The sequence below is a fragment of the Chionomys nivalis genome, chromosome 6, assembly GCF_950005125.1.
Source record: "Chionomys nivalis chromosome 6, mChiNiv1.1, whole genome shotgun sequence".
Lineage (NCBI taxonomy): Eukaryota > Metazoa > Chordata > Mammalia > Rodentia > Cricetidae > Chionomys > Chionomys nivalis.
The window spans coordinates 13923355-13936020 of NC_080091.1; the positions used below are offsets into that span (position 1 = coordinate 13923355).

A 12666-nucleotide genomic window follows, 5' to 3' on the forward strand; every position below is an offset into this window, starting at 1 on the left:
CTTCACATGTAAATATAACATCATCATATTGACTGTTTCAGCGGGCAAGCCTTTAACAAGTAAGGAAGAAATCAAAGGGATTCCCTGGGCCTCCTGGACGTGTGTGAAAGGCCCTGAAGTGAGTGGGATTTGGCCCAAATACGCTGAGGTTATTGACATCAACTCGGTGGACGCCAATTATAGCAGTTCTGTGTTGGTGTCTGGAGATGATTTTGGACTGGTCAAATTGTTCAAATTTCCTTGTCTGAAAAAAGGTAAGGTCAAAGAGATGCTTCACTGGGTAAAGACATTCTCTGGATTCTGGACACTGCGTAGTTAGGTCTAGATGCTGTGTGGTTAGATCTAGATGCTGCATAGTTAGGTCTAGACTCTGTGTAGTTAGGGCTAGACTCTGTGTGGTTAGATCTCGATGCTATGTGATTAGGTCTAGATTCTGTGTAGTTAGATCTAGACACTATGTAGTTAGGTCTAGATGCTGTGTAGTTAGGACTACATGCTGTGTAGTTAGGTCTACACACTGTGTAGTTATATCTACACGCTGTGTAGTTAGGTTTCGGCGCTGTGTAGTTAGGTCTAGGCGCTGTGTAGTTAGGTCTAGGCGCTGTGTAGTTAGGTCTAGGCGCTGTGTAGTTAGGTCTAGACGCTGTGTAGTTAGGACTACACACTGTGTAGTTAGGACTACACGCTGTGTAGTTAGGCAGTTTTTTTACCTTTTCACCAGACACTTGATTTTCTCATCTACATTTATTCTTTACCTATTTTGTATAGAATTGCTGTCCTATGTGATTTTGCAAACTTCAGTCAGAGTTTGTTAAGAGTTAATATCATGTGACTTCCAAGCCTGTGTTTCACATTTCCAAACAGTCACGTGTTACTTATGTTTATGGAAACAAATATTCATGAGTCATATTGGTTTTTTATTCCTTTAAAATATTATAATTTAACTTTTTTTTTTGTTTGTTGTTTTGTTTGCTTGTTTTCAAGACAGGGTTTCCCTGTGTAGCTCTGGCTGTCCTGGTACTCAGTCTGTAGATTGGGCCAGCCTCCAGCTCACAGAGATCTGCTTGCTGTTGTTTCCTGAGTGCTGGGATTAAAGGTGTGCACCACCACCACCTGGCTGTAACTTAACCTTTTGTGTGTCCACCTGCTTGCACTTATGCATGTAAAGAGAAGCATTTCCTCTCAGACATGACTGACAAAAGTGATAGTTCTCCACTGTGGACTCCTTGTCACAGTCCCAACGCTATGGGCCCCTTATCAGAGGACTGGTTTTGCAAGATTTTTTTTAGAGAGAATTCGGACTGAAAGCAGCTGTCCTCGTACTCAGGTTTTGCCCTTCTAGGGACCATTTCAAGCTTAGAAGACTGATGGGGTCACCTTGTCATGATCCTGTGCTTGCTTTGCAAACTTAGAGACAGCCCCTCCACAGACTCTCCTCCTTCTCCACTGTGCCCTGAAAGCTGGAGCTTGGGAGAGTTATCAGCGGGGGTGGTTGCTACCTGCAGACCTTCACCTGAATGCATTTTTAAATGAAACAGGGAAGGGGATGGCAAGTGTAATCAGAAAGTCATTTTCAGCTAGCTGGCAGCTCCAGAACACTGACAATCGCAGTACAAAACGGAGCATAAAATGCCTAGAGAAACCATCGCAACTGGCACTAAACAGAATGGCATCGGCTCAGAGTGCTTGACGCACAGAATGATGGCAGTGTGCCAAACTCAAGTCTACACCACCCTGCCTAAGGGACCTTGTGGGTGATAGGGCATAACTTGTTTAAACTAATGTGCGTTTGAGAGTGAGTTGGTTATGTGAGAAGGTATCTGGGAATCAGAATTCAGGAAAATCACAGATGAAGTCAGAAGCAGCTTACTGGTGTCCACTGTCGGGACCCAAGGATAACGTGAACTCAGTAAGAGTCACTGTCGTCTCTGTATCTCCAAACCTTACGGGTGGACTCAGGTCTTAGGAAGAGAGAAGGGTGTGAGGGGGAGGTGCTCTGAAGAGTGCTGTCAAAATTAGACACCCATGTATGAGAAATACCCCTGTGGGGAGGCCCACAGAGGGCCACTGAAGGCGTGAGGACAGGGAGACAGCTGGGCGATGTACGGTGGGAGGGTGAACCCCTCCTTGGCTCTTTGCCGAAGAATCCAGGTTCACAGAGCAAACCGGGTTCTTCCTTGCCTGGCACACAGTTGATAATACTTGTGATTTTGCCCTGTGACTTTCAGGCTTTTTTTTTTTTTTTTTGCCAAAACTACTGGGGGAAAAGTTAATAAAAATATTTGGGAATCTTGGTAGGAATAAAAATTGATGAAACTTGGGAGGCACCAGCACGCAGGCAAGTCCGGGCGGCAGAGGCACCAGCGTGCAGGCAGGCCCGGGTGGCGGAGGCACGGGCAGTCAGGCCTGGCAGGCAGGCCTAGGCGGCGGAAGCACCGGCGCGCAGGCAGGCCCAGGTGGCGGAGGCACCGACAGGCAGGCCTAGGCGGCGGAAGCAACGGCGCGCAGGCAGGCCTGGGCAGCGGAGGCACCAGCACGCAGGTCCGGGCGGCAGAGGCACCGGCGTGCAGGCAGGCCCGGGTGGCGGAGGCACCGGCAGTCAGGCCCGGCAGGCCAGCCTAGGCAGCGGAAGCACCGGCGCACAGACAGGCCCGGGCGGCGGAGGCACCAGCACGCAGGCAAGTCCGGGCGGCAGAGGCACCAGCACGCAGGCAAGTCCGGGCGGCGGAGGCACCAGCACGCAGGCAAGTCCGGGCGGCAGAGGCACCAGCGTGCAGGCAGGCCCGGGTGGCGGAGGCACCGGCAGTCAGGCCTGGCAGGCAGGCCTAGGCGGCGGAAGCACCGGCGCGCAGGCAGGCCCAGGTGGCGGAGGCACCGACAGGCAGGCCTAGGCGGCGGAAGCACCGGTGCACAGACAGTTCCGGGCGGCGGAGGCACCGGCAGGCAGGCCCGGGCGGCGGAGGCACTGGATGCAGGATAGTGCGGGCAAGAAACAGTGAAGCCTGCACTGAGAACAGATTGCCCCGCTACAATTAAATCAAACCCAATAGATAGCATCGGTAAGAGGAGATGGGCAGACGCCAAGGCAAGAATTCACCCAACAATCTGAAAAACAACATGAAAACACCAGAACCCAATGATCTTACAACACAAGGACTTGAACACCCTATCACAGGAGAAGAGGAAAAAACTGACTTTTTGAAAGCAATAGAGTCCCTTAAACAACATGTAAAAAACGCCCTCATAGAAATGGATGAGAAGTATAACAAAAAGTTTGAAGAAATGAGTAAATACGTAAATGATACCCTGGGAAGCCAAGAAAAAACGATCAAACAGGTAATGGAAACAGTCCAAGAATTGAAAACTGAAATGGAAGCAAGGAAGAAAACACAAACTGAGGACCAGCTGGATATGGCAAATATAGGTCAACGAGCAGAGACTACAGAAACAAGCATAATCAATAGAATACAAGAGATAGAAGAAAGAATCTCAGATTCTGAAGACAACATAGAGAAAATAAACGGACTGATCAAAGAAAACACCAAAACCAACAAATTCTCATCACAAAACATTCAGGAAATATGGGACACAATAAAAAGACCAAACCTAAGAATAATAGGGATAGAAGAAGGAGAAGAGGCACAGCTCAAAGGTCCAGAAAACATTTTTAACAAAATTATGGAAGAAAACTTCCCCAACATAAAGAAAGATATTCCTTTGAATATTCAAGAAGCATACAGAACACCAAACAGACTGGATCAAAAAAAAAACGTCCCCTCGCCATATAATAATCAAAACACAAAATATACAGATTAAAGAAAGAATATTAAGAGCTGCAAAGGAAAAAGGCCAAGTAACTTATAAAGGTAAACCGATCAGACTTACACCTGACTTCTCTATGGAAACCATGAAAGCCAGAAGGTCCTGGATAGAGGTACTACAGAAACTAAGAGACCATGGATGCAAACCCAAACTACTATACCCAGCCAAGCTATCGTTCACTATCAATGGAGAAAACAAGACATTCCAGGATAAGAACAAATTTAAACAATACGTTGCCACAAATCCAGCCCTACAGAAAGTAATAGAAGGAAAATCACAACCCAAGGAATCCAACATTGCCAACACTGCCTACAATAACCCAGGCATCTAGCGACCCTTCAACAGCACAACTCAAAGAAGGGAGACACACAAACTCTTCTACCAAAAGCAGTAAGAATAACCGGAGTTAACAACCACTGGTCATTAATATCACTTAATATTAATGGTCTCAATTCACCAATAAAAAGGCACAGGCTAAGAGATTGGATACGAAAACAGGATCCAACAGTCTGCTGTTTGCAAGAAACTCATCTCAACCACAAAGACAGGCATCTACTCAGAGTAAAGGGTTGGGAAAAGGTTTTTCAAGCAAATGGTCCTAAGAAAAAAGCAGGTGTGGCCATACTAATTTCTAACAAAACTGACTTCAAACTAAAATCAATCAGAAGAGATCGACAGGGTCACTTTATACTCATAACAGGAACGATTCAGCAGGATGAAGTCTCAATCCTGAATATCTATGCCCCTAATATAAAAGCACCCACTTATGTAAAAGAAATATTGCTAAAACTCAAGGCAGACATCAAATCACACACACTAGTAGTAGGAGACTTCAACACACCTCTCTCACCAATGGACAGGTCAATCAGACAGAAAACTAATAGAGAATTAAGAGAATTGTTGGAGGTAATGAATCAAATGGACTTAACAGACATCTATAGAACACTCCACCCAAATAGGAAAGAATACACCTTCTTCTCTGCAGCTCATGGAACCTTCTCGAAAATTGACCACATACTTGGAAACAAAGGAAACCTCCACAGATACAAAAAAATATCAGTGTCCACCTGTGTCTTATCAGATCACCACGGATTAAAGTTAGAAGCCACCAACAAAGCTACCCCCAGAAAGCTGACAAACTCATGGAAACTGAACAGTCAACTACTGAACCACACCTGGGTCAAGGAAGAAATTAAGAAAGAAATTAAAGTCTTCCTTGAATTTAATGAAAACAAAGAGACAACATACTCAAACCTATGGGACACGATGAAAGCAGTGCTAAGAGGAAAGTTCATAGCACTAAGTGCCCACTTAAAGAAAACGGAGAAAGCATACATTGGGGACTTAACAGCACACCTGAAAGCTCTAGAAAAAAAAGAAGCAGACGCGCCCAGGAGGAGTAGAAGACTGGAAATAATCAAACTGAGGGCAGAAATCAACAAAATAGAAACACAGAAAACAGTCCAAAGAATCAATGAAACAAAAAGTTGGTTCTTGGAGAAAATCAACAAGATTGACAAACCCCTATCCAAACTAATTAAACGACAGAGAGAGAACACGCAAATAAATAAGATCAGAAATGAAAAGGGGGACATAACCACAGACACAGAGGAAATTCAGAGAATCATTAGATCTTACTACAAAAGCCTGTATGCCACAAAACTGGAAAATGCAAAAGAAATGGACACTTTTTTAGATAAGTACCATATACCAAACCTAAACCAAGACCAGGTGAACGATCTAAATAGACCTGTTAGTCGCGAAGAATTAGAAACAGTTATCAAAAATCTCCCTTCCAAAAAAAGCCCAGGGCCAGATGGTTTCAATGCAGAATTCTACCAGAACTTCCAAGAAGAGCTAATACCTATACTTCTTAATGTATTTCACAATATAGAAACAGAAGAGTCATTGCCAAATTCCTTTTATGAAGCTACAGTTACCCTGATACCAAAACCACACAAAGACCCAACCAAGAAAGAGAATTACAGGCCTATCTCACTCATGAACATCGACGCAAAAATTCTCAATAAAATACTGGCAAACCGAATCCAAGAACACATTAGAAAAGTTATCCATTATGATCAAGTAGGCTTCATTCCAGAGATGCAGGGCTGGTTCAACATACGCAAATCTATCAATGTAATCAACCATATAAATAAACTGAAAGAAAAAAACCATATGATCATTTCATTAGATGCTGAAAAAGCATTCGACAAAATTCAACACTCCTTTATGATAAAGGTCTTGGAGAGATTAGGGATACAAGGGGCATACCTAAATATAATAAAAGCTATTTACAGCAAGCCGACAGCTAACATTAAATTAAATGGAGAAAAACTCAAAGCCATCCCACTAAAATCAGGAACACGACAAGGATGTCCACTCTCTCCATACCTCTTCAATATAGTGCTTGAAGTTCTAGCAATAGCAATAAGACAACATAAGGGGATCAAGGGGATCCACATTGGAAAGGAAGAAGTTAAGCTTTCATTATTTGCAGATGATATGATAGTATACATAAGCGACCCCAAAAACTCTACCAAAGAACTCCTACAGCTGATAAACACCTTTGGTAATGTGGCAGGATACAAAATCAACTCCAAAAAATCAGTTGCCTTCCTATACACTAAGGATAAGGAAGCAGAGAGGGAAATCAGAGAAGCATCACCTTTCACGATAGCCACAAATAGCATAAAATACCTTGGGGTAACTCTGACCAAGGAAGTGAAAGATCTATTTGGCAAGAACTTTAAGTCTTTGAAGAAAGAAATTGAAGAGGACACCAGAAAATGGAAGGACCTCCCTTGCTCTTGGATTGGGAGGATCAACATAGTAAAAATGGCAATTCTACCAAAAGCAATCTATAGATTCAACGCAATCCCCATCAAAATCCCATCAAAATTCTTCACAGATCTGGAGAAGACAATAATCAACTTTATATGGAAAAACAAAAAACCCAGGATAGCCAAAACAATCTTATACAATAAAGGATTGTCTGGAGGCATTACCATCCCTGACTTCAAACTCTATTACAGAGCTACAGTACTGAAAACGGCTTGGTACTGGCATAAAAACAGAGAAGTCGACCAATGGAATAGAATAGAAGACCCTGACTTTAGCCCACAAACCTATGAACACCTGATTTTCGATAAAGGAGCTAAAAGTATACAATGGAAAAAAGAGAGCATCTTCAACAAATTGTGCTGGCAAAACTGGAAGTCAATCTGTAGAAGAATGAAAATAGATACATATATATCACCATGCACAAAACTCAAGTCCAAATGGATTAAAGACCTCAATATCAGTCCAAACACACTGAACCTGATAGAAGAGAAAGTGGGAAGTACTCTACAACACATGGGCACAGGAGAACACTTCCTACGTATAACCCCAGCAGCACAAACACTAAGGACATCATTGAATAAATGGGACCTCCTGAGACTGAGAAGCTTCTGTAAAGCAAAGGACACTGTCACTAAGACAAAAAGGCAACCCACTGACTGGGAGAAGATCTTCACCAACCCCGCAACTGACAAAGGTCTGATATCCAAAATATACAAAGAACTCAAGAAATTAGACCGTAAAAGGTTAATCAATCCAATTATAAAATGGGGCACTGAGCTGAACAGAGACTTTTCAACAGAAGAAGTTCAAATGGCCAAAAGACACTTAAGATCATGCTCAACTTCCTTAGCAATCAGGGAAATGCAAATCAAGACAACATTAAGATACCATCTTACACCGGTCAGAATGGCTAAAATCAAAAACACCAATGATAGCCTCTGCTGGAGAGGTTGTGGAGAAAGGGGCACTCTCATCCATTGCTGGTGGGAATGCAAACTTGTGCAACCACTTTGGAAAGCAGTGTGGCGGTTTCTCAGGAAAGTCGGGTTCAACCTACCTCTTGACCCAGCAATACCACTATTGGGAATATACCCAAGAGATGCCCAAACATACAACAAAAGTATATGCTCAACTATGTTCATAGCAGCATTGTTTGTAATAGCCAGAACCTGGAAACAACCTAGATGTCCTTCAATGGAAGAATGGATGAAGAAAGTATGGAATATATACATATTAGAGTACTACTCAGCAGTAAAAAACAATGACTTCTTGAATTTTGCATACAAATGGACGGAAATTGAAAACACTATCCTGAGTGAGGTAAGCCAGACCCAAAAAGAGGAACATGGGATGTACTCACTCATATTTGGTTTCTAGCCATAAATAAAGGACATTGAGACTATAATTCGTGACTCTAGAGAAGCTAAATAAGAAGGTGAACCCAAAGAAAAACATATAAGCATCCCCCTGAATATTAACCTTCATCAGGCGATGAAAGAAGACAGAGACAGAGACCAACATTGGAGCACTGGACTGAAGTCTCACGATCCAAAGGAGGAGCAGAAGGAGAGTGAGCACGAGCAAGGAACTCAGGACGGCGAGGGGTGCACCCACACACTGAGGCAATGGGGATGATCTATCGGGAACTCACCAAGGCCAGCTGGCCGGGGACTGAAAAAGCATGGGACAAAACCGGTCTCGCTGAACATAATGAACAATGAGGACTACTGAGAACTGAAGAACAATGGCAATGGGTTCTTGATCCTATTGCACGTAATGGCTTTGTGGGAGCCCAGGTAGTTTGGATGCTCACCTTAATAGACCTGGATGGAGGTGGGTGGTCCTTGGACCTCCCACAGGGCAGAGAAACCTGCTTGCTCTTTGGGCTGAGGAGGAAGGAAGACTTGATTGGGGGAGGGGGAGGGAATGGGAGGTGGTGGCGGGGAAGAGGCAGAAATCTTTAATAATTAAATATTAATTAATAAAAAAAATCAGCAAGAAAAAAAAAATAAAAAAAAATAAAAATAAGGTACTCATTAAAAAAAAAAAAAAAAATTGATGAAACTTTACTCTTTACAAACCAGTGGATTGTTATCAAATGGTTCTGAGTGTTGAGCCTGCAGAAAGATAAACATGAGCAGACACTGATGGCAGTGAACAAATGTGGGGGCTGAGCAAGCTTTACAATTTTCTGTTTGAAGCAAGCAGACCTCACAACCAAGCACATGTGACATATTTGGAATTATACTCAGAAGTTAGATGTAGGTACCCTACCCTACAGTTAATGACAAGTACTGAATTGATATTTTTACAGAGCCTGAGTAATTTCTTTCTCATTGTGGTCATTTTCAAATCCTTTAGAATCAGGAATGACAATTTTTCCTGATGCCGTATAGATCACATCCTGTGTGCGACTGCCCCACCCTTGGGTCTCATGTGGCATGCGGTGACAGACTGCTGTAAACTGGGGAGCATGGCCAGTCTCAGTCTCTAGAAGGTGACTGTGATGCTGCATGAGACAGGCTCTTAAGCTTTCACCTGAGAGATGCCGTGGCTAGAATTGGAGCCAAAAGAGATGAATGGTTTAGATAAAGCCAATGGTTTTATTGCTAGACCAGATGTGGGAATAGAGGGAGCAGAAAAAGAACCATTGAGAATGTCTACTGAGTTTCAGGCTTGAGCAGTGAGGTCAGAGGAGGAGTGTTCTGAGAGACGGGAAAGCCGCTTGCTGTCTAGTGAAGGAGTACGGGCGTTGCCGGGGAGCCCTTCCGTCTGTCTCATCCAGGTTTCGAGGTGCCCGTTAGACCACCAAAGAGCACGGCTCTTGTCCCTCCAGGGAGTGCTCCAGGTTAGCAGTGAACACTTGGTGCTCATGGGCACATGGAAAGACGTGAGCTATGGAAGAGATCAACAGAGAAGAGACGAGAGCTGATGCCCAAGCCCTCCACAGACAGATACCCACAGGGAAGTCTCATCTAGTCTCTGCCCACCCCAAAGAAAGCTCTGGGACAGGATGCGTCTCCACTTACTGGACAAATATTTGTCAGGCGCTATGCTAGGGTGTGACAGTGCTCCAGTGTATCAGCACAGGTCCTGGCTGCCATGGAACCTGGTTCTACTGAGTGGAGACAGTGGATAGGAAACCACAGACAAGCATGTCTGATGGTGAGAAATGCTGTCAAGTATAACAAAGGAGGTGACGGCAGAGAATGCTGGACAGAGCATCATAGTGTCATTGTTTCTACTAACGCGACCAAAAAGGACTCAGTGTTGGGCCTTCATAGGCTAGACACCTGCAGGGTGAGAACAGGCATTCAGATATCCCAGGAAAGGGCATCATGAAGAAAGAACATCACTTACAAGGCCTGGAGGCGGAGAACACTTGGGCACACTTAAAAAGCTGCAAAGGGGCCAGTGTGCCTGAAGCAACGTAGGCATGGGGGAGAAGGTAGAACATGGGGAGAAAGCAGTAAGGGCTTAATTATGAGTGACCCGGTTGCAGCCTATGGAGGGCGTATCAGTCACCAATCCTATATAGTATCTCTACCTCCACGTTTAGAAACTTACATGAGAAATGATCTCACGGGCTTTTGTGGAGGTGGAGGGTGAGGTTCAGGTAGATAGAAGTGTGGGGGTTTAATAAGCATCCTGCTGGGTGGCTCTAGTTCAAGTTCTCTTATGAGTTGTAGTCATTTAGAGGCCAGGATGAGACTCGCAGGTGTGGCTTCCAGCTGGAGACCCTCCACAGACAGCTTGAGTGATCTTAGGACATGGCATGGCCCAAGAAAGATACAACAGAGGGATCTGTAATGGCTCCTGCCTCTTCCTTGATGTCACACATTTTCACTTTCGCTACTTGTATTTGAATCCTGCTAATGTTTGCTTGTTTGTTGTTGTTGTTTTGTTTCATTTTTGCAAAGCAGGGTTTCTCTGTATAACAGCCCTGGTCACTCTGGAACTTGCTCTGAAGACCAAACTGACCTCGAACTCACAGAAAGCCACCTACATCTGCCTCCTGAGTGCTGGGATTAAAGGCGTGCGCCACCGCCACCGGGCAAATTCTACTGAATTTTGTTTATATTTATTTTATTTATTCTTGGACGTCTTCATAACCCACTAAAGAGACGAGTTAAGCAGTCTATGTGGAGAGGAAAAGCTAGCCCCACGTTTTAGGAGCCACACAGATGTAGGAGGGATATTTTGTTTATTTATAGAGACTTGTCCACTTTATCTTTCATTTAAATTAACAATGGGTAAGATCTTAATTCTTGCATTTGCTTTTAGAAGGCTTGAAGCAGTAAGCACTTGTTGGAGCAGGTTTAACTGAACCTTCAGCTGTAAAGCTTGGCTTTGAAAGATACAACTTCAGATTAACACGTAATGGAATAACAGCTCTGGGGCATTTGGTCATTGCGTGTGTAAGATGTTTCTGATGTTTTGGAAAGGTTGTACTTGGTGTGGTTAGGAATGTGGTTGTTTCTTCACTAATGTTTTTAAAAACATAATTATCCTTAAAATACTGTTTCAGGAGCCAAATTTAGGAAGTACGTGGGCCACTCTGCACACGTCACGAACGTCCGCTGGTCCCATGATTTCCAGTGGGTGTTAAGCACAGGAGGCGCAGACCACTCAGTCTTTCAGTGGAGGTTCATTCCAGAAGCAGTCAGCAATGGCATGCTGGAAACCACACCCCCGGGTAATCAACAGTCATAACTTTTCAATGTCTTTATTTTTCAGTGATTATTTTAAGGAATATTCCCAATATCTATTCTGGAGCTAAATATCTAAGGTGATTTTCAAAAACTCATTTATATAATAACTTTTTACTGTTTAAAAAAAAAGCTTCTGAGAGGCCGGAGAGTTGGCTCAGCGGGTATGAGCACTTGTTGCTCTTGCAGAGAACCAGGATTCGGTTTCTAACACCCACGCGGTGGCTCACATCCCTATCTCCAGTTTCAGGGGATCTGACACCCTCCTCTGACCTCTAAGGGCAGCAGGCATGCATGTAGTACACATACCTACATGCAAGCAAAACACTCAAACACATAAAATAAATGTAAAACAAAAGGAAAAAACTTTGGAGTTTAGGTTAGTTAAGTGGTCTTCTTTGAAGGGTTTTGCTTATACAAAACTCAGCAGTGACTAGAGGTTCACACTGAAGAGGTGAGGCGACCTTTGAAGATAAGATGAAAACACTCCTGTCCGCCCCTCAGGGAGACTCAAGCAGTGTGCCGGCTCAGTGTGTGAGATAAGAGGCAACCCTAGGTGTGGAGAAGGGATTCAGACATTGCTCTACAATGTGGGCCCAGATGATCCACGTCAGCTAGCGATAGTCTTTTTATTGACATCCGCTTGAGGTGTCCACAGAGATAAGTGGGCAACAAAATTAATAGTGATGCATTTGGATGCAGTGTGATTCTATAGGGCCTTGACTGTGGCTGTTTCTAATGCTTGGTGGGCATGTTTAAAAGCTAAAGAGGATCTGGATGATAGTAAGGTCTGGGAGTTTCCTGTAGCCCCACCTTTCTCTTTGGCAAATCCTACGCTTTTTTTTTTTATTTTACAAAGACTGAAAATCTAGAAATCCTACTACCTAATTAAAAAGGAAAAGGGGAATCAGGTGTGGTGGCACATGCCTTCAATGCCAGCATGTGGAAAGTAGAGCTAGCCTCTGGAGTTCAGGGTCATCCTTGGGGCTAGCCTCTGGAGTTCAGGGTCATCCTTGGGGCTAGCCTCTGGAGTTCAGGGTCATCCTTGGGGCTAGCCTCTGGTGTTCAAGGTCATCCTTGGGGCTAGCCTCTGGAGTTCAGGGTCATCTATGGGGTTAGTCTCTGGAGTTCAAGGTCATCCATGGAGCTAGCCTCTGTAGTTAAAGGATATCTCTGGGGTTAATCTTTGGAGTTCAAGGTCATCCCTGGGGCTAGCCTCTGGAGTTCAAGGTCATCCCTGGGGTTAGCCTCTGGAGTTTAAGGCTATCACTGGGGCTAGCCTCTGGAGTTC

General features: G+C 44.1%; 1 protein-coding gene across 2 annotated transcripts in view; it reads left to right on the forward strand.

The window, feature by feature from the left end:
* The window catches only part of Eml6 (EMAP like 6), a 272287-nt gene that overhangs the window by 167015 nt on the left and 92606 nt on the right, over positions 1-12666 (forward strand). For both annotated transcript variants that reach the window (XM_057771307.1, XM_057771309.1), the window contains exons 11-12: positions 42-254; positions 11195-11362. In XM_057771307.1, coding sequence (XP_057627290.1) covers positions 42-254; positions 11195-11362 — 381 coding nt within the window. The remainder of the gene's footprint in view (positions 1-41; positions 255-11194; positions 11363-12666) is intronic.